Raw genomic sequence first — 25,280 nt, 5'->3', positions numbered from 1 at the left:
TGGACGTGGCGGGTCGGGCAGATCGCAGGAGGGCTTTACAGGGTAGCTTGTTGGGCCAGGGGGGAAGCATTCCTGCTCCTTCTGGCCCACAAGCAGTGCTGTAAAGGCACTTTGGATCCAGCCCTTTTCGCCTTCTTTTACCTGCCGGGTTTCTCAAAGCCAGGGAAACCGGGCCGACATGAGTTAAAAATGGATGCACACCACCTCCTTTAAAACTTTCAATGACTGACCCGCCTCCTGGAAGCAGATTGGTCACCAAATTCCCCCCGTCTTGCCTCCATTAAAACCGGAAGTGGAAATGTCCAAGGTGAGTTGGGTTCAGGTTTGAAATTTTAAAAATGTTAACATTCCACCCGACCCAAACCCACCCGTTTTTGGGATTCTAATTACCCCCAATGTGTCCAAGCTACTCTGGAGATAGTCAATCTGCTTTCTACTTATTACTTGCTCACAGAGCTTTGTATCATCAGCAGATTTAATAATAATGGACACCTTTTCCATATCTTTCACAAATAGTCATCAAGGGTCCAAGAACAGATCCCTGTGGAACTCTACTTTCCAGACAAAGCATTTTCCATTGATCACCACCTTCTTGTGAAGCCAATTCTCAACCCATTTAGACAATGGGGATAATTTTACTTGGCGGAAAGTAGGCATGGAGGCAGTTAAAATGGAGTGGTCCCCAATCTGTGGCGATTTAAAAATGACTGATGTTTCAGGTGTATGAAGTGTCCACCCGAGTCAGGAGCATCATACATTAATGCAAATTAGGGTCCTATTACATCAATAGGACCTCTACGCCATCTTAACCAGGATGTCAGCGGGGCACCTGCAGTGGTCACCTCATCACCAAGAACCTGGTCAGACCACCAAACAGGCCCTGTAAGGTAAGCTTGAAACTTTCTTTTGTTGGGCAGAAGGAGCAAGAGTGCTCCTCCTGACCCACAAATGAAGTGTAGGCCTCCCCTGGCCGGACTCCCTCTTCCCAAACTGCTGGCCGCTCCGGAACCCCTGTCCCCACAATTACCTTGGGCCTGCCACACAGCCTCTGGGCTGCCTGACTTTCCACCACCATTTTGCTCAGGTAGTTGGCCAGCAGCAAATTGATGAGGCCCGGCCATTGAAAGCAGCTGGGACTCCCACTGCTGCTCCTGGACGGGCAGGATACTCGTTAGGCTGCTCTCCTACCTGGGAGTTAAAATTCCCACCAGTGGGTCAACTATTCAAAGAGCCTTAAGCTGCCTTACCAGTCTCACATGAGAAAAGTTGTCGATTGCCTTTTGAAAATCAAAGTAAATTACATCTCTTATGTTCATTAATAACTAGACATTCTTATTATGAACACAGCTAGCTTCTAGCTAGTCATTTATTCAGTACACGTTCTCTAGGTACAGTATCTGTAGAGATGCAGCATGTGTGCTCCTGTGTGCAGGCTGCCATCTTGACTGTTGCCTTGTGGGTAGCCTAGTGCCTCATGGGTAATGTAGTCTTAATATCTATACAGCTGGGTAGTGTAGTCTTATATACATACAGCTATATACAACTCTACGGCTCCACCTAGTGTCCACTATAGAATGACATGTTATTGATCATTACATCCCCCTTTCTTTGAGGTTTAACAAAATCAATATCAATCAACTTTCAAGAAAACAATAAAGATAATATCAGTAACACTTTTGTTAGTGCTCTATAAACATAAACATTTTCAAATCAGTCAACACATTTTCAAAGCTTTACATTGTACTCAAAGATTAAGTCTATCAGGCTTTTTTACTTCACGTGTGGATCTTCTCAACACGGGTAAGTCTGATGTGCCTTCATGAGATTGTTCTGGCGGTGAATGACAAGATGCAGTTGCGGCATTGTCATCGATCTGGTCTTGAATAGATCGAGGTCTCCTTGCAATCTTTGCTTGGAGAGGGTTTCAGTGTTTCCTTCACTCTTCATGCCATAACTCTCAATGTAGTCAATGCACTCTCGAAAAACTGCTGGCAGCTGGATCCCATCATACAGCATAGTCCTCTCAGCAGCCTCGGCTAATGGACCACCAAAGATTGGCCTGAGGAAAGAAGGAGTATCCACCGGAACTGCTTCCTGCTCTGGTGCAGGCTTCTTCTTTTTCTTTTTCTCTTTCCACTGCTTAACAACATCTGCTGCGGTTATATCTTTGGACTTTTTCTCCTTGTGTTTTTCCTCTTTGTGCTTTTCTTCCTTTGGCTTCTCTTTGACCTTAAAGTCTTTTTCTTTCTTCTTGGAGAAACTAGGCTTTTTGAAGACATGGATACCCTTTGACCTTTTCATCCTTGATGGGCTCTCTGCTTCATCACCTGAGTCATCTGGTCTGCTTATGGCACAGTTTATACGGTAGACTCTCTTGACCAGTTCTAAGTCTTCACAAGCTTTGTCACCTAGTATCGAATCAAGTCTTTCAGCCACAACAGAAAACATGAGATGATGCACTTTGTCTTTGACTGTCACTTTAAGTCTGCATACACCTAAGCTATCTATTTTCTGTCCATTATAGTTCTTCAGTAGTACTGACTTTTTTTGTATTTTGGGCTTTTCTTTCATATTTTTTATGTCACTCATACTGATTAAGTTTGCTTTTGCCCCAGTGTCCAGTTTCAATGTAACTAATGCTCCATTTATCTGCAGTGGGATCATCCATTTGTCCACTTTTACTGCATTGACTTTATGTTCAGCATTGTCCATTTCTGAGGGCTGCACATTTTTTGTATCTTTTTTGATATCGTCACATGACACTATTCCTACAAAAAATGTCTCACTTAAATCAGTGTCCTCAATCACATTAACTTGTTGCCCTTTCATTGTTTTTACTTTTGAAAAGCATTGTTTGGCAAAGTGATTCTTTCCATTACACTTTGTGCACATTTTTCCAAACGCTGGGCATTGTCTTAACTGGTGTTTGTAACCACAGCGTTTACAATTAAAAATTTCATCCTCCGATTGCTTTTCATTTCTGTTCTGCCCACGTTTCTTCCCCTTGTAGGACACAGCACCGACAGCAGCATTATCACTCATTACAATCGCATCATTATTGATTTCACTGAAAGTCTTCGCGTGCTTTCAAGCTAGCTCGCTGGCTTGGCATATTTTCACCGCATTTTCCAAATTTAGTTCGGTTTCTCTCAACAGACGTTCCCTGACTTTTTTATCATGAATACCAAATACAATCTGGTCACGAATCATGGATGATTTCAGCTCAGAGAAATTACATGTCTGTGCTTTCAGTTTCAGATCAGTTATAAAGCTATCAAAAGTCTCATTTTGTTGCTGTGTCCGAGAACGGAAGATGTATCTTTCATACGTCTCATTCTTTTTGGGAGAGCAATGTGCATCAAATTTTTTTAGCACATCTTCTAATTTTTCTCTGTTCTCCGCTGGATTAAATACAAATGTATTAAATACCTCTATCGCCTGTGGGCCTGCAACCGTGAGCAGCAACGCTATCTTCCTTGCGTCTGGCTTCGTACCGAATCCGATGGCTGCAATGTAGAGTTCGAATTGTTGTTTAAAAGTCTGCCAATTGTAGTTGATTTTTTCTGTGAGTTTCAAACGCTCTGGTGGCTTCAAATTCTCCATGTCGCTTTTCACAATTTTCAGCAGATTTTCACCACCCTGGTACCATCTTATGTTCATTAATAACTAGACATTCTTATTATGAACACAGCTAGCTTCTAGCTAGTCATTTATTCAGTACACATTCTCTAGGTACAGTATCTGTAGAGATGCAGCATGTGTGCTCCTGTGTGCAGGCTGCCATCTTGACTGTTGCCTTGTGGGTAGCCTAGTGCCTCATGGGTAATGTAGTCTTAATATCTATACAGCTGGGTAGTGTAGTCTTATACACATACAGCTATATACAGCTCTACGGCCCCACCTAGTGTCCACTATAGAATGACATGTTATTGATCATTACAGCATCTACTGGACTTTCCTTGTCTATAAGTTTAGTTACTCCCTCAAAGAATTCCAGGTTTGTAAGGTATTACATGTAACCACTAAAAGCATGTTGCTTGCTCCTTTCATTGTTCATTTATGGCACCCATTAGAATGCCCACAAGCTTTTTTTCACTATGGATGTTAGGCTAACTGACCTGTTATTGCCAGGCTCCTGTCTAAATCCTTTTTTGAATATTGGAACTCCATTTGTTGTCCTCCGGTACTCAGGTAGTTCTCCAGTATTTCTAGAGCACTGAAAAATATCAAGCATTAATAATTTCTTCCTTTATTTTGAGCTGTAGAAATCTTTCATCAGAACTGATGAACGTCTGTACCTGAAATGTTAACCTATCTTTTCTCTTTTCAAATGATGATGGGTCTGCTGTACTTTCTGTTTTTATTTCTTTATTTGGGGATATTGTTCTTCGAAGAGCCCCTATTATGGGGAAGTCTATTTTGTGTATTCTCCCTGTTCAATCTCTCTGTATTAAAGATCTCTCTGCTTTGGAGGAGGTCTTTATATTTGGGGGTTTTGGTTTATTTGGAGCAATCTCTCTTAGACGGCTATCTATCCACAGATGTATTCAAGTGATATTTCAGGAAGAATTTTAACATGGAGGAGCGCATGGGTTTAGGTGCGGGTGAGGGGGTTAAAGTCGGCAAAAATGCGAGCATGTCCAGAAGGCGGATCCAACTGGCCAACTTCCGCGTTTAACTTGGACACGTTAGGATGGTTGCACGCAACTACCTCAGTAAAGGCGGGTTACCTATTAACATATGCTAATCGCTCAATTGGTGCGATATTACAACACAATTTTAAATTTAATGGTGCATCCATGGGTTTCCCGGACTTCCTGAAATTTGCCATTGAAACCAAGGCGAGAACTCAACAGCAGGTGCCTGCGTTAAAATGCTACAGACAGACGAACTAAACTTACTTCCGGGTTTCCCACGCGATATCGCACCCCCCCACTTCCAACTTGTCTCCGAGTTTATATCGGGGCCTTCATTCTTATTTCCATCTGATTGTTTAATAGACTCTTTCTGGTTCAACATTTAACAGAAGTAGATTCATAGGAACTTGTCAGGAAATAAAGAGCCCACAGGACCAACTGAAAACTCCTAACAAGCATTCTACTAAATACACCTCACAAGCAGTCTAATAAATACCTGTCAAATGCAGTCTGCTAAATATGCATCTGCAGGCACTCAACAACAACAACTTGTATTTATATAGCGCCTTTAAAATAGTAAAGCGTCCCATGGCGCTGCACAGGAGTGTTATAAGACAAAAAAAAAATTGACACCGAGCCACATAAGAAATTAGGGCAGACGACCAAAAGCTTGATCAAAGAGGTAGGTTTTAAGGAGCATTTTAAAGGAGGAAAGAGAGGTAGAGAGGTGGAGAGGTTTAGGGAGGGAATTAGGAAATTCCAGTGCTTAGGGCCTAGGCAGCTGAAGGCACGGCCACGAATGGTGGAGCGATTAAAATCAGGGATGCTCAGGAGGGCAGAATTAGAGGAGCGCAGATATCTCGGGGGGGGGGGGTTGTGGGGCTGGAGGAGATAGGGAGGGGCGAGGCCATTGAGGGATTTGAAAACAAGGATGAGAATTTTAAAATCGAGGTGTTGCTTAACCAGGGGCCAAAGTAGGCCAGCGAGCACAGGGGTGATGGATGAATGGGACTTTGTGCGAGTTAGGACACGGGCAGCCAAGTTTTGGATGACCTCAAGTTTACTTAGGGTAGAATGTGGGAGGCTGGCCAGAAGTGCATTGGAATAGTCAAGTCTAGAGGTAACAAAGACATAGATGAGGGTTTCAGCAGCAGATGAGCTGAGGCAAGGGCGGAGACGGGCAGTGTTACGGAGGTGGAAGTAGGCGGTCTTAGTTATGGCGCACCTATGTGGTCGGAAGCTCATTTCAGGGTCAAATATCACTCCATTAAATACCCCATTGTACGCTGTACAAAATGCATTCATGTACATTCCACTAAATGTTCAATGTTTACTGTATTAAATACTCATGTGCATTCCACTAAATAGCTCCTGCAAGTACTCTACTAAATGTTGTTCACTGTACAATATTCTTCCCCATGTATACCCACTAAATATCCCATGAGATCTACAAAATACCCACTGTGCATTCTACTAAATATCCCCAAGCAATCTACTAAATACCCCACTGTACACTACTACTAAATATATTTATTATGAATCACTAAATATTTATGGTGTACACATTATATTTCTTTCTCATGCTAAATTAGTTGGTGTTTTGAACAATACATGGTATTGCTAGTGGAAGAGGTCCCAGCAGATTGGAAAACTGTTAATGTAACGCCCTTATTTAAAAAGGGAGGTAGACAAAAGGCTGGAAACTATAGACCAGTTAGCCTAACATCTGTGGTTGGTAAAATGTTGAAGTTCATTATTAAGGAAGCAGTAACAGGACATTTGAATAAGCATAATTTAATCGGACAGAGTCAGCATGGTTTTATGAAGGGGAAGTCATGTTTGACAAATTTGCTCGAATTCTTTGAGGACGTAACAAACAGGGTGGATAAAGGGGAACCAGTGGATGTGATGTATTTGGACTTCCAAAAGGCATTTGACAAGGTGCCACACAAAAGATTACTGCACAAGATAAAAAATCACGGGATTGGGGGTAATATACTGGCATGGGTGGAAGATTGGCTATCTAACAGAAAGCAGAGAGTTGGGATAAATGGTTCATTCTCGGGTTGGCAATCAGTAATTAGTGGTGTTCCGCAGGGGTCAGTGCTGGGACCCCAACTCTTTACAATCTATATTAACGATTTGGAGGAGGGGACCAAGTGCAACGTATCCAAGTTTGCCGACGATACAAAGATGGGAGGGAAAGCAGTGAGAGAGGAGGACATAAAAAACCTGCAAAAGGACATAGACAGGCTAAGTGAGTGGGCAGAAATTTGGCAGATGGAATATAATGTTGGAGAGTGTGAGGTTATGCACTTTGGCAGAAAAAATCAAAGAGCAAGTTATTATCTAAATGGAGAGAAACTGCAAAGTGCTACAGTACAAAGGGATCTGGGGGTCCTGGTGCATGAAACACAGAAGGTTAGTATGCAGGTACAGCAGGTGATCAGGAAGGCCAATGGAATCTTGGCTTTTATTGCAAGGGGGATGGAGTATAAAAGCAGGGAAGTCTTGCTTCAGTTATACAGGGTACTGGTGAGGCCACACCTGGAATACTGCGTGCAGTTTTGGTTTCCATATTTAGGAAAAGATATACTTGCTCTCGAGGCAGTTCAGAGAAGGTTCACTCGGTTTATTCCGGAGATGAGGGGGTTGACTTATGAGGAAAGGTTGAGTAGGTTGGGCCTCTACTCATTGGAATTCAGAAGAATGAGAGGCGATCTTATCGAAACATATAAGATTGTGAGGGGGCTTGATCGGGTGGATGCGGGGAGGATGTTTCCACTGATGGGTGAGACTAGAACTAGGGGGCATAATCTTAGAATAAGGGGCTGCCCTTTCAAAACTGAGATGAGGAGAAACTTCTTCACTCAGAGGGTAGTAAATCTATGGAATTTGCTACCTCAGAGAGCTGTGGAAGCTGTGACATTAAATAAATTTAAAACGGAGATCGACAGTTTCCTAGCTGATAAGGGAATTAGGGGTTACGGGGAGCGGGCAGGGAAGTGGACGTGAGTCTAGGTTCGGATCAGCCATGATCCTATTGAATGGCGGAGCAGGCCCGAGGGGCCGTATGGCCTACTCCTGCTCCTACTTCTTATGTTCTTATGTTTATGTTCTTAAGACATGTGGAGAACATTAAGTTGCAATATTATCATTACCCATAGTAGCATACTACAATAATCTAGCTGAATATTGTACAGCCCATGTCATATGAGAATCATTCTATCGTCACATAAGAAGATGGGCTTCTGTACATCAGTATTTTCCCTACGATAGCTTCACACCAATTGACCAGAGCAACAGTCGATCATTGATGTGTGATGCGTTACAGGTCACTGGTATCTATGAAGTATATAGTCCCAATTTTGAAATGCTCCATCGGGAGCACGGGATCCCGCATACAGCGGACACTAGTCATAAAATTGGGTGTGCAACGTGTAGTCCCGATTTCCCAATGTGCAATTTTGGCCAGTTTATTGAAAGTATGATATTGGCATATGTGGGCCTCATATAAATTTGCAAATTAAACAAATTAGGTCCCACCCCAGACTTCCTAAGTTTGGGTAAAGTTTTGCCCACAGTGTTGGCCTCCTCCATAAACCTGGGCACATCAATATGTAAGCGAGTTTATTGTTTTGGTTACGGTTTGAAACCTGTGGTTTTTTTCCTGCAAGCATTTTAAATGTGCATTTATCGTTTTTCAGATTTGTTGAGTCCTTAGTGCTGCCTTTTTGCACAATCATCACATTTGCTGTTCTGCACTTGCATTTAATGTGGCAAATAGCTGCAGGAATTCAAGTAGATTGTGAGGATGGAACTCACTGTGTCAATTCCCTAATGTTGTATGATCTGCATGAGGAGAACCATTTCTTAAAAGATTTGAAAAACTGGCTCTTTTTATCATGAGAACAATGCAGATTATGGGGTGATATAATAGAAGTTTTTTTAAATTATGGAAGGCTGGGACTGGGTAGATAGAAGTAGACTGTTTCCTGTAGTTTAGGGGCCAAGAACGAGGGGCCACAGATGCAAGACTAAACGTCAGAGATTTAGAACAGAGGTCAGGAGAAACTTCTTTACAGAAAGTTGCAAGACTGTGGAATTCACTTCTAGAGTTAATGTTTGAAGCAGAAACCATGTTAACAGTCAAGATTAAATGGATAGGTGGGTGATGGAAAAAGGGATAAAGGGAATAAGAACTGGGCAGGTAAATGTGATTAGAAATATTTGTTTGAGGGTAAACACTGAAATGGACTGGTCAGGCCACATGGCTTGTTTCCATTTTGTATATTCTACGTACTTCATGATGGAATTTCATCTGCAGGTCCAAAGGCACCTCAGTCACTATGTGCACATCCACCACAACTCCAGGACCTGTGGGTATGGACCTCGTCACTTCTACCTGGACATGTTAGACATGACCTATCCTCAAACCTCTGCTTCATTAGAGTCACAGGTGGTCTACGCAGATTTGAACTGCAAGCAGAAGAGTGAAGAATATTAGAGTACCCGAAACAGCACCCCTGTGAGCACAGCACCTCCCTCCCACAGCCACCACTGAGCAAAAGGAATAGTCTGCTCTTTGTTGTGGCACTACTAACATTCACTATCTATTGCCTTGTATACAAAAGTGCAGGGAAAAGATTTTTTTAATTGTTGCCTTGATCCTATAGCCCGATTGGGGGAATGGAAGCCCAAAATCATGGCTGGCTCACTCAATGACTTGAAGCTTTTTTTATTTAATTAATTTACGGCTGCCTTTGAATCCTGATTTCATCAGTTGAGGCCACACTTGTTTAATTAATTTGCAACTGGTCCCAAAAGTAAAAGTTCAATTTATCTTCAAAACATTTAAAAGCTAATAAACTACCTTACACTTAGTGTCAGGAGAGCCAATTATGAACATACTGTGCCACTGTAACAACTTGAATTTTGTCTGCGTTGCTTTGATTTTTTTACCTTATGTAATTCTTCCCAACAGTTGTAGGGGGTGGCGTGTGGTGGTGCTGTTTGGCGCGTACGTACGCCCAGTCAGTTATGCCCCTGATTGTTTTGTGAGCGGTTCAAATCGCTCCCACGCCCCTGGGTTCTAGACACCGGACTTAGGTACAAGATGGCGGTACAGAGAAGACTCGAGTAGACAGGTGGTTGGATGTAAACAAAAAACAAGATTTTATTGAAGAGGAAAAACTTGATACAATCTTATGGGAAAAATTACTAGTGTACACTTCTACAGGCAAAATTACAAATGCAAAAGAATAATAATAACGATACTTATACAGGGAATGGGGAACACACGGCACATCGAGGGAAAACAACTATCTTAACAATCCCCATATCCTAATCCCACCCCCTATACCTAACTAGATTAAGCTATGAGGGGTCAGAACTTCATGCTCACCAATCAAAATGTTTGTTAGACTCAAAACAGCGATTGGGTTCGGGGTTCGCTCTTGGTGCTCTCTGGAGCCTGCCGTCGTCACGTGGCCTCCGAGCGCTGCAAGGGCGTTGTCCAGGTTCGAGTACCCCAAAGTTAAAGTCTCTGTTTGGGTACTTTACCTTGCAGGGATGATGCTTCGTCGACAGCCGCCAGATTGAGTTGGTGTGCAGATATTCGAAGGTCGGCTGAGGCTGAAGGCCCGATAATTCGAAGCCTCCCCTCAGTTCATCTCCTCAGTTGGTCTTCTTCAGCCGGTCTTCCTCAGGTGCCCTTCCCTCCGGTGGTCTTCCCTCCTTCCCTCGTCGTGTCCCGCCTCGCTTGGCCTGAATTGTCCGTGTCCGCCCGACTCGGTGCCGGGGCTAGTTCCAGATGGAGTGGGAAAAGGGCACGGGCAAAGGCCAGGGGGTAAGTGCGGGACGGGGAAAGAGCGGCAGCCACGAGGGCGAGGGGCTGAAGAGCAGCAGCACCAGGACAGCACAGCACACCGAAGACGACACCGATTGCTACCTAGGGGCCTTCAATTATACCTTCGTCGAAAACCCTTATCTGTGCGCCAAATCAGGTTAGTTCTTTGTTTTAATCTTGGCGGGCTATTTTAAATAATGGCAGCAATCCATACTAACTGGTTTTAGATGGCCGGTAATCGCATCTACCGGCCCGATAATTGACTTGTATTGTCCTGAAAAGTTCCTTGATGGGCCTGTCCGGCCTCGATGGCTCTGTTAATCTGTTTCCGATAATATATGTAGACTGTTTGATGGCCTTAACTATAGGCCTAAACTGAATTTAGATTTGTCTCCATTTCGGTCTAATGCACAATTCAGAGTCCTGTCTGGTTCCAAAATACAAAGTCTCTCTTCACAAAAGCCTGCAGCTTGGGTTTCGATCCACAAGCTGTCTGCATTGCAGAGTCCATTTTAAAATCTCACAGGCTTGCTGCCACGAGGCACGGACGCCATCTTGGGTACTGTGGTAAACCACTGTTGTTGTTGTTGTTGTTGTTGTTGTTGTTGATACAACATGTCTCGGCTGGCTCCACCCACACAGGCCCAGGTATAAAGGTGATTGACCTGCAGCCCCCTGCCTTCTTGGAACCCAGTCAACCACGAGAGGCATGCTCTGTTCTTTGCTAATAAAAGCCTTTAGTTACTCTCTTAACTCTCAGTCTTTTATGAGTAATTAATAGCGCATCAATTTTATTAGCAAAAACAAAATGTCGACATTTGCTGAACAGCAGGCTGCTGCACCAAACGCTGAACAGCAGGCTGCTGCACCAAACGCTGAACAGCAGACTGCTGCACCAAACGCTGAGCAACAGGAGCTGCTGCGAGCCCTCAGACCAACATGCCTGGACCTAGACCCCCAAGAGGCGGGTTCGGCTACCAAATTCGCGCATTGGCTGCGTTGCTTCGAGGCCTACCTGCAAGCCTCAACTGTGACCCTGGACGAAAACAAGTTGGAAATCCTGGCCTCAAAGGTGAGCCACCAAGTTTATACAATAATCCAGGACGCGACGACCTACGCGGCGGCTATCGGTCTGATAAAAGGGCAATACGCACGCCCGGTAAATACGGTCTATGCCCGGCACCACTTAAGATCCCGCAGACAGCAGCCCGGGGAATCGGTGGAGGCCTTCCTACGGGCACTACGGATACTCGGCCGAGACTGCGACTGCAAAGAAGCATCAGCCGCAGCACACACGGAGGGACTGATCCGAGATGCTTTCATTGCGGGTCTAAGGTCCGACTACTCCCGGCAGAGACTGTTGGAAAAGGGAGAAATGGACCTGAGAAAGGCAGTGTCCCTCGCGCTCTCGCTCGACGCGGCCCACAGGAATATGGATGCCTTCTCCCCTAACCGCTCCGCAACGTGGACGCCACAACCTTGGGTCATGGGACCGCCACCTTCAACTGCTGCTGTGATGTCCAAGGCACAGAAATGTTATTTTTGTGGCCAGGCAAAACACCCCAGAGCACGCTGCCCGGCGAGAAACGCTACCTGCTCCGGCTGCGGGAAGAAAGGACACTATGTCAGCGCCTGCAAAGGTAAAACCGCTAACGCCAGCAGCGCCGCGTGCGAACCGTGGGGGCAGCCATCTTGTCCGCCATCTTGGGCTCCCCCAGCCGCGTGGGGATCGGGACCATGGGCGCCGCCATTTTGTCCGCCATCTCGGACGTCTCCAACTTCAACCACGGGGGACCCGGATTCAACCACCGCCTCATCTGACGACCACATCGACTCGCTCGACCATACGCTGGCCTCCATGACGCTGGACCAATCTCTCCCTCATCAACTGTCCAGGTCCATGATGGACATTAAGGTAAACGGCCGCGCCACTACCTGCCTTTTTGACAGCGGGAGCACGGAAAGCTTTATCCACCCCAACACGGTGCGGAGTTACTCTCTCCCGGTCCTGCCGACGCGACATCGGATCTCTTTGGCTTCCAAAGCCCAGTCAGCAGACGTCGGTGGCTACTGTGTAGTGACCCTTTCAGTAAGGGGCACAGAATACAAAAATTTTAAACTCCTGGTCCTGCCCCATCTTTGCGCTGCCGTTCTACTGGGGTTGGATTTTCAGTGCAACCTTAAGAGTGTCACATTAGCGTACGACGGACCCCTCCCCCCACTCACAGTCTGCAGCCAGCAGCTTTTAAATCGCCCGCCGCGCACCATTTGCAGCCTCTCCACCCTTAAAGTCCCCCCCCCCTCCTTGTTCGCTAACCTCACCCACGACTGTAAGCCCATCGCTACCAAAAGCAGGCGTTACAGTGCCGGGGATAGGAGCTTCATTAAATCCAAGGTAGCAAGACTCCTGAAGGAAGGGATTATTGAAAGTAGCACCAGCCCATGGCGAGCACAAGTGGTGGTAGTGAAGACTGGCGAAAAACAGCGCCTAGTTATTGACTACAGCCAGACGATCAACCGCTACACCCAGCTAGATGCATACCCACTCCCCCGCATATCTGACATGGTCAATCAGATAGCACAATACCGGGTGTTCTCGACGATTGATCTGAAGTCGGCATACCACCAGCTCCCCATCAGGGCTGAGGACCGCCAGTACACAGCTTTTGAAGCTGACGGTCGTCTCTACCACTTCCTCAGAGTTCCCTTCGGCGTCACCAACGGGGTTTCAGTCTTCCAACGGGAGATGGACCGGATGGTCGACCAGAACGCGCTCCAGGCCACTTTCCCCTATCTAGACAACGTCACCATCTGCGGCCGCGACCAGCAGGACCATGATGTTAATCTAGAGAAATTCCTCCGTACGGCCCAGCGGCTGAACCTAACATACAACAAGGACAAATGTATGTTTCGTACCAAGCGCCTTGCCATTCTTGGCTGTGTAGTGGAGAACGGAGTCATCGGCCCCGACCCCGACAGGATGCGCCCCCTTATGGAGCTCCCCCTCCCCCACTGCCAAAAAGCACTGAAGAGATGCCTAGGGTTTTTCTCGTACTATGCTCAGTGGGTGCCGAACTATGCGGACAAAGCTAGACCCCTCATCAAGTCCACCTCCTTCCCCCTGACAGCAGAGGCCTGTGCAGCCTTCACTCTCATAAAAGGAGATATTGCGAAGGCCACAATGCACGCAGTGGATGAGTCCATTCCTTTCCAAGTGGAGAGCGACGCTTCCGACTTTGCCCTAGCTGCAGCCCTTAACCAGGCGGGGAGACCCATGGCCTTTTTCTCAAGGACCCTTCAGGGCCCCAAGATTCGACACTCCTCTGTCGAAAAGGAGGCCCAGGCCATTGTGGAAGCTGTGCGACATTGGAGGCATTACCTGGCCGGAAAACGATTTACCCTGCTCACTGACCAGCGTTCAGTAGCTTTTATGTTTAATAATAAGCAGAGGGGCAAAATCAAGAACGACAAGATCTTGAGGTGGAGAATCGAACTCTCCACCTACAATTACGATATCTTGTACCGGCCCGGGAAACTCAATGAGCCCCCAGATGCCCTATCACGTGGTACATGCGCCAACGCGCAGGTCGATAGACTGAAGACCCTCCACAATGACCTCTGCCACCCGGGGGTCACCAGGTTTTTTCACTTCATCAAATCCCGTAACCTGCCCTACTCCATCGAGGTGGTCAGGACCATGACCAGGAACTGTCAAATCTGTGCCGAGTGCAAACCGCATTTTTATAGGCCAGACAGAGCAAGCCTGATCAAAGCCACGCGCCCCTTTGAACGGCTGAGCGTCGATTTTAAAGGGCCCCTCCCCTCCTCCGACCGCAATGTGTACTTCCTCAACATAATTGATGAGTACTCCCGTTTGCCGTTTGCCATCCCTTGCTCAGACATGACCAGTACCACGGTCATTAAATGTCTGAATGACCTCTTCGCCTTGTTCGGTTTCCCTAGCTATATTCATAGCGACAGGGGCTCATCCTTTATGAGCGACGAACTCCGGCAGTACCTGCTCTCGAGAGGTATCGCTACAAGCAGGACCACCAGCTACAACCCCCGGGGGAATGGCCAGGTGGAAAGGGAGAAGGAGACGGTCTGGAAGGCAGCCCTTTTAAACTTGAAATCTAAGGGCCTCCCGACCTCTCGCTGGCAGGAAGTCCTCCCTGCGGCGCTCCATTCCATTCGGTCACTGCTCTGTACAGCCACCAATGCTACCCCTCACGAGAGAATGTTCTCCTTCCCCAGGAAATCCACGTCGGGGACCTCGTTACCGACATGGCTGACTTCTCCAGGACCCGTCCTACTGCGGAAGCACGTGAGGTCCCATAAGACGGACCCCCTGGTCGAGAGGGTGAGCCTCCTCCATGCCAACCCTCAGTATGCTTACGTGGTGTACCCGGACGGGCGGGAGGACACAGTCTCCATACGAGACCTCGCACCTTCGGGTGCTCCCGAAACCCCCCCCTCGCCATCCACCACTACCCACGCCTACCCCCAGTACGCTTACGTAGCGTACCCGGACGGGCGGGAGGACACAGCCCCCACACGAGATCTCGCACCTTTGGGTGCCCCTGAAACACTACCATTGCCATCCACCACTACCCACAACCCAACCCCGCTAGACGGCATGCCGCAGCCCCAGGACCCGTCATTGACCACCCAACCACTCAATGAGACGCCAGACTCAACGTTGGATGCTGCACCATCACCGCCGCCACCACGACGATCAGGACGTCATACAAGGCCACCTGATAGACTTACTTACACGAACCTTTAGTACACTTCACCCCGCCGGACTCAATTTTAAACAAGGGGTGAATGTGGTAACCACTGTTGTTGTTGTTGTTGTTGATACACACTATTGTACCTATGCATGCCTCAACATGTCTCGGCTGGCTCCACCCACACAGGCCCAGGTATAAAGGTGATTGACCTGCAGCCCCCTGCCTTCTTGGAACCCAGTCAACCACGAGAGGCATGCTCTGTTCTTTGCTAATAAAAGCCTTTAGTTACTCTCTTAACTCTCAGTCTTTTATGAGTAATTGATAGCGCATCAGGTACCCTTTTTGATTTAAAATGTCCACACAGGGTCCCGTTTATTAATAACAGCCTTCGGGGAAATTCAGAAATTTTGCAAATCTTACACAGTAAACCAGAGGCCTGAAACAAGGCCGGTTACCATAGTGATTTGAAGTGTAAATCAGTATAAAATCATTGTGCACAATCTCAAACTTTTCAGGCCATTGTGAATGAAGCACTCTTTGTGATTCCTTGAGAGGCCAGGTGTCATTCTATTCCATTTTCATAGCCTAGGCTGACAATTGGGAGGCTCCTGCTCCTAGATCAAACAGTATGCAATATCACAAGGTGTTAACTGTGATTAATAGCTCACAATCATATTGTCTCCCTCCCCATCTCACAGACTTATGGGGGGAGGGGTTTTCTGTGTCTATCTACTTTCTCAGACACAAGACGCGAGCTGTAACATAGAAACATAGAAGATAGGAGCAGGAGTAGGCCATTCGGCCCCTCGAGCCTGCTCCGCCATTCAGTGCGATCATGGCTGATAATCCAAATTCAGTACCCTGTCCCTGCTTTCTCCCCATATCCCTTGATCCCCTTAGCCTTAAGAAATATATCTAACTCCTTCTTGAATATATTTAATGAATTGGCCTCAACTGTCTTCTGTGGTAGAGAATTCCACAGGTTCACCACTCTCTGGGTGAAGAAATTTCTCCTCATCTCTGTCCTAAATGGCTTACCCCTTATCCTTAGACTGTGACCCCTGGTTCTGGACTCCCCCGTCATCGGGAACAGCCTTCCTGCATCTAGTCTGTCTAGTCCCTTTAGAATTTTATAAGTTTCAATGAGATCCCCTCTCATTCTTCTAAACTCTAGCGAATATAAGCTTAATCGATCCAATCTCTCTTCATACGTCATTCCTGCCATCCTAGGTATCAGTCTGGTGAATCTTCGCTGCACTCCCTCCATGGCAAGAACATCCTTCCTCAGATAAGACGACCAAAACTGCACACAATACTCAAGGTGTGGTCTCACCAAGGCCCTGTACAACTGCAGCAAGACATCCTTGCTCCTGTACTCGAATCCTCTCACTATGAAGGCCAGCATACCATTTGCCTTCTTAACTGCCTGCTGCACCTGCATGCTTACCTTCAGCGACTGGTGCACAAGGACACCCAGGTCTTGTTGCACTTCCCCTTTTCCCAATCTATTGCCGTTCAGATAATAATCTGCCTTCCTGTTTTTGCCACCAAAGTGGATAACCTCGCATTTATCCACATTATACTGCATCTGCCATGCATCTGCCCAATCGCCCAACCTGTCCAAATCGTACTGGAGTTTCTCTGCATCCTCCTCACAGCACACACGACCATCCAGCTTTGTGTCGTCTGCAAACTTGGAGATATTACATCTAGTTCCCTCGTCTAGATCATTAATATATATTGTGAATAACTGGGGTCCTAGCACCGATCCCTGCGGTACCCCACTAGTCACTGCCTTCCACTCGGAAAAAGACCCGTTTATTCCAACTCTTCGCTTCCTGTCTGCCAACCAGTTTTCTATCCAAGTCAGTACCTTACCCCCAATCCCATGTGATTTAACTTTGCACGCTAGTCTCTTACGTGGGACCTTATCGAAAGCCTTCTGAAAGTCCAAATACACCACATCCACTGGTTCTCCCTTATCTATGTTGTGGGTTCAAAGCAGCACCTGCACTACCTGCCTGCGCCTAGTACTCTGCCTGTTGGTCATCCGTTCCCTTTCTGCCTGTCCAACCTCTACCTGTGGGGTGTCCAACTCCCTAAACGTGCTATTCACGATGTCCTCAGTATCGTGAACGCTCCAGTATGCATCCAATCGCAGCTCCAGCGCCGCAATGCGGTCTGTCCATAGCTGCAGCTGGATACACTTCCTGCACATGTAGTTGTCAGGGACACAGGAAGTGTCCCTGAGTTCCCACATAGCGCAGGAGGAGCATACCATGTGGCCGGGCTGTCCTGCCATGACTTACCCTTTAATTAATTGAAATTAAATTAAATCAAATCAATCCCAAGAATTACACTACAGTTAAATGGTTTACCAACAGTCCCCGCTACACCAGAGAGACCTTAGTAACTATAAACCACAGAGTTAAAGTTTAAAAAGAGAGAAATACTCACCAACCAATCACTTACCTGCTTTCTGGTGACGTCACACTTTGATTACTTTTTACTTCTCTCCCTCCCTCTGAGCTCGGAGACTGCAGATTAGTAAGCCTACCTGGTCTCGGAGCCGCTTTTTAACTGCTGCCGCTCAGCCGCCTCGTTCCGTCACAGGTCCGCCCGCCTGCCGCCGCTGCACTGAGGCCTACCTGGTCTCGGAGCCGCTTTTTATCTGCCGCCGCTCAGCCGCCTCGTTCCCTCGCAGGTCCGCCCGCCTGCCGCCGCTGCTCTGAGGCCTACCTGGTCTCGGAGCCGCTTTTTAACTGCCGCCGCTCAGCCGCCTCGTTCCCTCGCAGGTCCGCCCGCCTGCCGCCGCTGCTCTGAGGCCTACCTGGTCTCGGAGCCACTTTTTAACTGCCACTGCTCAGCCGCCTCGTTCCCTCGCAGGTCCGCCCACCTGCCGCCGCTGCTCTGAGGCCTACCTGGTCTCGGAGCCGCTTTTTAACTGCCGCCGCTCAGCCGCCTCGTTCCCTCGCAGGTCTGCCCGCCTGCCGCCACTGCTCTGAGGCGTACCTGGTCTCGGAGCCGCTTTTTAACTGCGGCCGCTCAACCACCTCGTTCCCTCGCAGGTCCGCCCGCCTGCCGCCGCTGCTCTGAGGCCTACCTGGTCTCGGAGCTGCTTTTTAACTGCCGCCGCTCAGCCGCCTCGTTCCCTCGCAAGTCCGCCCGCCTGCCGCCGCTGCTCTGAGGCCTACCTGGTCTCAGAGCCGCTTTTTAACTGCCGCCGCTCAGCCACCTCGTTCCCTCGCAGGTCCGCCCACCTGCCGCCGCAGCTCTGAATCTGTATGGGTAGAATTGAGAAATACCAAGGGGCAGAAAACATTAGTGGGAGTGGTATATAGACCTCCAAACAGTAAGGCGGAGGTTGGGGATGGCATTAAAAGGGAAATTAAAGAAGCGTGCAATAAGGGCACAGCAGTCATCATGGGTGACTTTAATCTACATATAGATTGGGCTAACCAAATTAGTAACAAGACTGTGGAGGAGGAATTCCTGGAGTGTTTACGGGATGGTTTCCTGGACCAATATGTTGAGGAACTGTGGTAAACCACTTTATCGTTACACTATAGTTATCACTGTTGTATTGTTATCACCGTTGTATCACGATACGAGGTCGCCTCTTGTCGCGCTGTTATACCTGGGCTGACCACCTCCGACTCCGCCCATGGCTCCACCTACCTGCCCAGGTATAAAGGTAGTCGACTGGCTGGTATTCCTCCTTGTTGGACCCGATCACCCACGAGGGTGGGCTCTGTTATTTAGTCAATAAAAACCTTTAGTTACGTTCTTAACTCGTCGCCTTTTATTGGACGAATTGATAGGTATATCAATTTTATTGACTAAATTTTAAAGATGTCTACTATGATAGGTATATCAGGAACCAACCAGAGATCAGGCCATCTTAGACTGGGTATTATGTAATGAGAAAGGATTAATTAGCAATCTTGTTGTACGAGGCCTCTTGGGTCGGAGCGATCATAATATGATAGAATTCTTCATTAAGATGGAGAATGAAGTAGTTGACTCAGAGACTAGGGTCCTAAATGTAAATAAAGGAAACTACGATGGTCTGAGGCGTGAGTTGGGTAGGATTGATTGGGGAATGTCACTGAAAGGGTTGACGGTGGATAGGCAATGGCAAACATTCAAAGACCGCATGGATGAACTACAGAATTTGTTCATCCCAGTTTGGCATAAAGATAAAACAAAAAAGGTGACTCAACCATGGCTAACAAGGGAAATTAGGGATAGCATAAGATCCAAGGAGAGGACATATAAATTGGCCAGAAAAAGCAATAATCCGGAGGATTGGGAGCAATTTAGGATTCAACAAAGGAGGACAAAGGGATTAATTAAGAAGGGGAAAATAGAATATGAGAGTAAGCTTTCAGGGAACATAAAAACTGACTGTAAAAGCTTTTATAGATATGTGAAGAGAAAAAGATTGGTGAAGTCAAGCGTAGGTCGCTTGCAGTCAGAATCAGGGGAATTTATAATGGGGAACAAAGAAATGGCAGGCCAACTAAATACATATTTTGGTTCTGTCTTCACAAAGGAGGACACAAATAAACTCCCAGAGATGCCGGGGAACATAGGGTCTGATGAAAGGGAGGAACTGAAAGAAATCAGTATTTGTAGGGAAATGGTGTTAGGGAAATTGATGGGATTGAAGGCCGATAAATCCCCAGGGCCTGATAATCTACATCCTAGGGTACTTAAGGAAGTGGCCCTAGAAATAGTAGATGCATTGCTGATCATCTTCCAACATTCGATGGAATCTGGAACAGTACCCATGGATTGGAGGGTAGCTAATGTTACCACACTATTCAAAAAAAGGGGTAGAGAGAAAACGGGGAATTACAGACCGGTAAGCCTGACATCAGTAGTGGGGAAAATGCTAGAGTCCATTATAAAAGATGTAATAGCAGAGCACTTGGAAAACAGTGACAGGATCGGACAAAGTCAACATGGATTCACAAAAGGTAAATCGTGCTTGACTAATCTACTGGAATTTTTTGAGGATGTAACTGGTAAAATAGATAAGGGAGAACCAGTGGATGTGGTGTATCTGGATTTTCAGAAGGCCTTCGATAAGGTCCCGCATAAGAGATTAGCGTGTAAAGTTAAGGCACATGGGATTGGGGGCAAGGTACTGACTTGGATAGAGAACTGGTTGGCGGACAGAAAGCAAAGAGTTGGAATAAACGGGTCTTTTTCCGAGTGGCAGGCAGTGACTAGTGGGGTACCGCAGGGATCGGTACTTGGACCCCAGCTATTCACAATATATATTAATGATCTAGACAAGGGAACTAGATGTAATATCTCCAAATTTGCAGAGGACACAAAGCTGGGTGGGCGTGTGTGCTGTGAGGAGGATGTCGAGAAACTCCAGGATGATTTGGACATGTTGGGTGATTGGGCAGAAACATGGCAGATGCAATATAACGTGGATAAATGTGAGGTTGTCCACTTTGGTGGCAAAAACAGGAAGGCAGATTATTATCTGAACGGCAATAATTTGGGAGAAGGGGAAGTGCAACGAGACCTGGGTGTCCATGTGCACCAGTCGCTGAAGGTAAGCATGCAGGTGCAGCAGGCGGTTAAGAAGGCAAATGGTATGTTGGCCTTCGTAGCGAGAGGGTTTGAGTACAGGAACAAGGGTGTCTTGCTGCAGTTGTACAGGGCCTTGGTGAGACCACATCTTGAGTATTGTGTGCAGTTTTGGTCGCCTTATCTGAGGAAGGATGTTCTTGCCATGGAAGGAGTTCAGCGAAGATTCACCAGGCTGATACCTGGGATGGCAGGAATGACATATGAGGAGAGATTGGGTCGATTGGGCTTGTACTCACTGGAGTTTAGAAGAATGAGAGGTGATCTCATTGAAACTTATAAAATTCTGACAGGACTGGACAGACTAGATGCAGGAAGGATGTTCCTGATGGTCGGGGAGTCCAGAACCAGGGGACACAGTCTAAGGATAAAGGGTAGGCCATTTAGGACAGAAATGAGGAGGAATTTCTTCACCCAGAGAGTGGTGAACCTGTGGAACTCTCTACCACAGAAGGCGGTGGAGGCCAGTTCATTATATATATTCAAGAAGGAGTTGGATATATTTCTTAAGGCTAAAGGGATCAAGGGGTATGGGGAGAAAGCAGGGACCGGGTACTGAATTTGGATGATCAGCCATGATCGCATTGAATGGCGGAGCAGGCTCGAGGGGCCGAATGGCCTACTCCTGCTCCTATCTTCTATGTTTCTATGTTTCAGCAGTAAGAAGCTGCCTATTATATGTTAGAGGTCTAACTTCAAGAAATAAAGACGCATATATAATTAGCTAGGAGAGGCCAATGTTAAAAGAGTTAATTGTTAAATTGTTTTACATAACAGAGGAGCATAGGAAATTGATCTGTGAAATCTGTACACTGTTCATTCATGCATTTTATGCAAAATAAACTGGGGAGGTGAACTTCCTTGGGGTTCTCCCAGTCTTCTGCTGTAGCTTGGGCAGAAGTTCCACGGAAATTCTGTTGTGGCCATGAACTTTGTGAAACCCTGAGCAAATTCACCCACAGGTGTTAGTTTGAAGTTGTGCTTCCTTTTAATAGAGTGCTTTTCAGTCTATCTTCTGTAAAAAAGGGGACCATACACAGTAGCATGTGCAATATTTCAGTAGCCTGTGGCCATAGCAAGAATTCTGTTACAATCCCTGGGTTATATAATTGAACTAGATATTAGGCACTCTAGATCATAAGAGACACAAGGTACACTTATGGGAGTGAACTCAAGAGAGTATCTGGTGCAAACACTCGAAAACTGTGACAGCCACCAATGGTGGGATAACTGAAAGCTAAATACAATAGTAAGTATGGATAATTTAGTACCAGTAATAACATGTAAATGTTAACCAGGCATTACTTAGGCATGACAGATCCATGGCAAAAGCTTGACATGGGAAGTGTAATAGGAACTGTATGAATTTGCAAAACTTTTAATGGATTCCCAGTCAATCTCTCCTGTTATAAAAACAGTCAATGCTGGAAATACTCAGCAGATCAGGCAGCATCTGTGGAGAGAGAAACAGAATTAACGTTTCAGGTTGATGACCTTTCATCAGAACTGGAAAAAATTAGAGAAGTAACAGATTTTAAGCAGGTGCAGGGGCAGGGAAAGGGGGGAGGGGAGGAAAGAACAAAAGGAAAGATCTGTAAGACGTTCAGATTGTTTTGAACTTCTGTCTGACAGTTTATAGAGTTCAGATCCGTGGAACAGACAACTCGAGACAAAGATTTCAGGGTAAACCATTCTTTACTTAAAATCAACAAGAGGTTACAAGTAAGCACACAAAATTACATAACAACCTGTGCTCTCCTTTACTTATTACAAGTAAGCACGCACGGGTCATTTAGTAAAACAACCCGCATTCAAATCATTTACTTATTACAAGTAAGCACGCACGAATCTAATCAAATCATTTACTTTAAGCTCAAGTGATCATAAGCAATCATATACGTACTAACACCAGCGAGAGGTCGGCTCGGCGGTGACTAGACGTATGACTTTAACTGGCAACTAACCAGGTTGCCCTCGACTGCAGCCTCGAATGTCTTCTAGTAGCACTTTTAATACCAAAAGCTTGGCAACTTGCCCACAGCATTCATGTCCCGAACTACCGCGCCACCTCCTCATTCCCCCCTGGGTCAACATTTGGTGTCAGAAGTGGGATCTCAACGGACGATCACCGAGAATTCGCGAAATTAAGAGCCGAACTAGTTTTGGACGTGAGAGGAGGAAATGGGCCCCCGGAGTGAGTATGTTTAAATTTACCACTTCGGTTTTCCTCTGATCCGTAAGTCCGATAAAAGTTTTGCCACTCGCTAATTCTTGTGTGGTGTCCCGACGAGATCTGGGTCAATCTGGCGAATACTGTGTAAATTTAGGAAATAAGTATCCAAGTCGGGTAAAGCGCCGGCCTCGTATTTCACTTGGCCCGCTCAGGCTCCGATTGGACTAAAAAGTAGATAAGTGATTTTAGAGAAAGAGAAAAAGAATACTTGAAAGAAAGTAAAAAGAGAGAGTCGGGGACTCTAGAGCTATAGCAACTTGTACTCGGGGAGTGCAAGATAAGGGTCGTATAAGTAGAATAATTAGGCTAAGAATACCTGTACCAGGCGGTGACAGAGGCTAAATTTACGATTTGAATAATTAGGCTAAGAATACCTGTACCAGGTGGTGACAGAGGCTAAGAATACCTGTACCAGGCGGTGACAGAGGCTAAAATTACTATTTGATGAATATAGACGACTCACTGTGTTTTTTGTTAAGTCTAAGTATTGTCACTGTGTTTTTGTTAAGTCTAAGTATTGTACTTATTGTATTGTAGTGTTTAGTTTTGCGTGCCGGTATCCGTGAAATATATGAGACACGTGTAAAACGTAACTCGAATCCTGAAAAGGAACCCTTAGTGTAAGAGAACCATGGGTAATTACCTAGACACAACGAGAGACGAGGGCAGTGCCCTACAAACATTATGTGACAAATACCCGGACAAAGCCCAACAATTGAGACAACTCTCAGGGGGTTTAAATAAAAAGTTAGGCAGCGAACAATGGCCACTAGGGGGTCCCAAAAGTTTAGAAACGGTTAAACAAGCTCAAGAAATGATTTGGAAAAAGAACATGGGAAGTAAGACTAAGAAACTAATTGGACTCTGGCGACAGTACTGCCAAGAAATTAAAGACAGTTCCCTATTAGCCAGCTGGCAAGAGAATGCTGTTAAGTTAGGAATAAAGTTAACCGAAGGAGGAAATCCTAAACCCATTGAAATACTTAAGAAAGAATGTGCACGAGAAAAGGTCAAAATCTGAAATGGCGCCAGATAAAAAGGATAAAAATGAACTACGTAGTTCAATGGTTGGCCTTAGGTTGACCGAGGGAGACGGAACAGATGAGGACTTAAACAATTGGACAATTAGAACTCCTACCACCTCAATGAATTTCGAGCTCGGCACGATGCTGAGCTCTTTTTCCGCCGCCTTCGTCTCCGTGCCCACTTCTTTGGCCAGGAGTCTTCCCCCCGCACAACTGACCCTTTCTCCCGCTTGCAGAATTCCCATTCTACCTGGACCCCTCCCCCTGGCCTCTTACCCTCTCTAGATCTTTTCATCGCTAACTGCCGACGTGACATCGGCCGTCTCCATTTCTCTGCTCCCCTCACTCACTCCAACCTACCTCCCTCTGAACTTGCAGCACTCCATTCTCTTAGATCCAACCCTGACATTGTCATTAAACCCGCTGACAAGGGTGGTGCTGTTGTTGTTTGGCGTACTGACCTCTACCTAGCGGAAGCTGAACGCCAACTCTCCGACACCTCCTCCTACCTCCACCTGGACCATGACCCCACTACCGAACATCAAACCACCGTTTCCAAGACTGTCACTGACCTCATCTCCTCTGGAGATCTTCCCCCCGCTGCCACCAACCTCATAGTTCCCCAACCCCGCACAGCCCGCTTCTACCTCCTTCCCAAGATCCACAAACAGGACTGCCCTGGTAGACCCATCGTTTCAGCCTGTTCTTGCCCTACGGAACTTATCTCTTCCTATCTTGACTCTATCTTTTCTCCCCTTGTCCAGTCTCTTCCCACCTACATCCGCGACTCTTCGGACGCCCTCCGCCACTTTAACAGTTTCCAGTTTCCTGGCCCCAACCGCTTCCTTTTCACCATGGACGTACAATCCCTCTACACCTCCATCCCCCACCCGGATGGCCTGAGGGCACTCCGCTTCTTCCTTGAACAGAGGCCCGACCAGTCCCCATCCACCACGACCCTCCTCCGCCTGGCTGAACTTGTTCTCACATTGAACAACTTCTCCTTTAACTCCACTCATTTCCTCCAAATCAAAGGCGTTGCCATGGGTACCCGCATGGGTCCTAGCTATGCCTGCCTTTTCGTGGGCTATGTGGAACAATCTTTGTTCCAGTCCTACTCGGGTCCCCTGCCTCACCTCTTTTTCCGATACATTGATGACTGTATCGGTGCCGTTTCCTGCTCTCGCCCCGAAC

General features: G+C 46.6%; 1 protein-coding gene across 1 annotated transcript in view; it reads left to right on the top strand.

Moving 5' to 3' along the window:
* Positions 1-22,924: 22,924 nt before the first annotated feature.
* rab41 (RAB41, member RAS oncogene family) overlaps positions 22,925-25,280 on the top strand; it is a 56,422-nt gene continuing 54,066 nt past the window's right edge. The window contains exon 1 of the mRNA XM_085998190.1: positions 22,925-23,022. Within this exon, the coding sequence (XP_085854316.1) occupies positions 23,010-23,022 (13 nt within the window). The 5' untranslated portion in view covers positions 22,925-23,009. The remainder of the gene's footprint in view (positions 23,023-25,280) is intronic.

The sequence above is a fragment of the Somniosus microcephalus genome, chromosome 1, assembly GCF_052327205.1.
Source record: "Somniosus microcephalus isolate GS21.2 chromosome 1, FLI_Smic_1.0, whole genome shotgun sequence".
NCBI lineage: Eukaryota > Metazoa > Chordata > Chondrichthyes > Squaliformes > Somniosidae > Somniosus > Somniosus microcephalus.
Note: the sequence above shows the minus strand (reverse complement) of the source record. Positions and strands in the feature narration are given on the sequence as shown.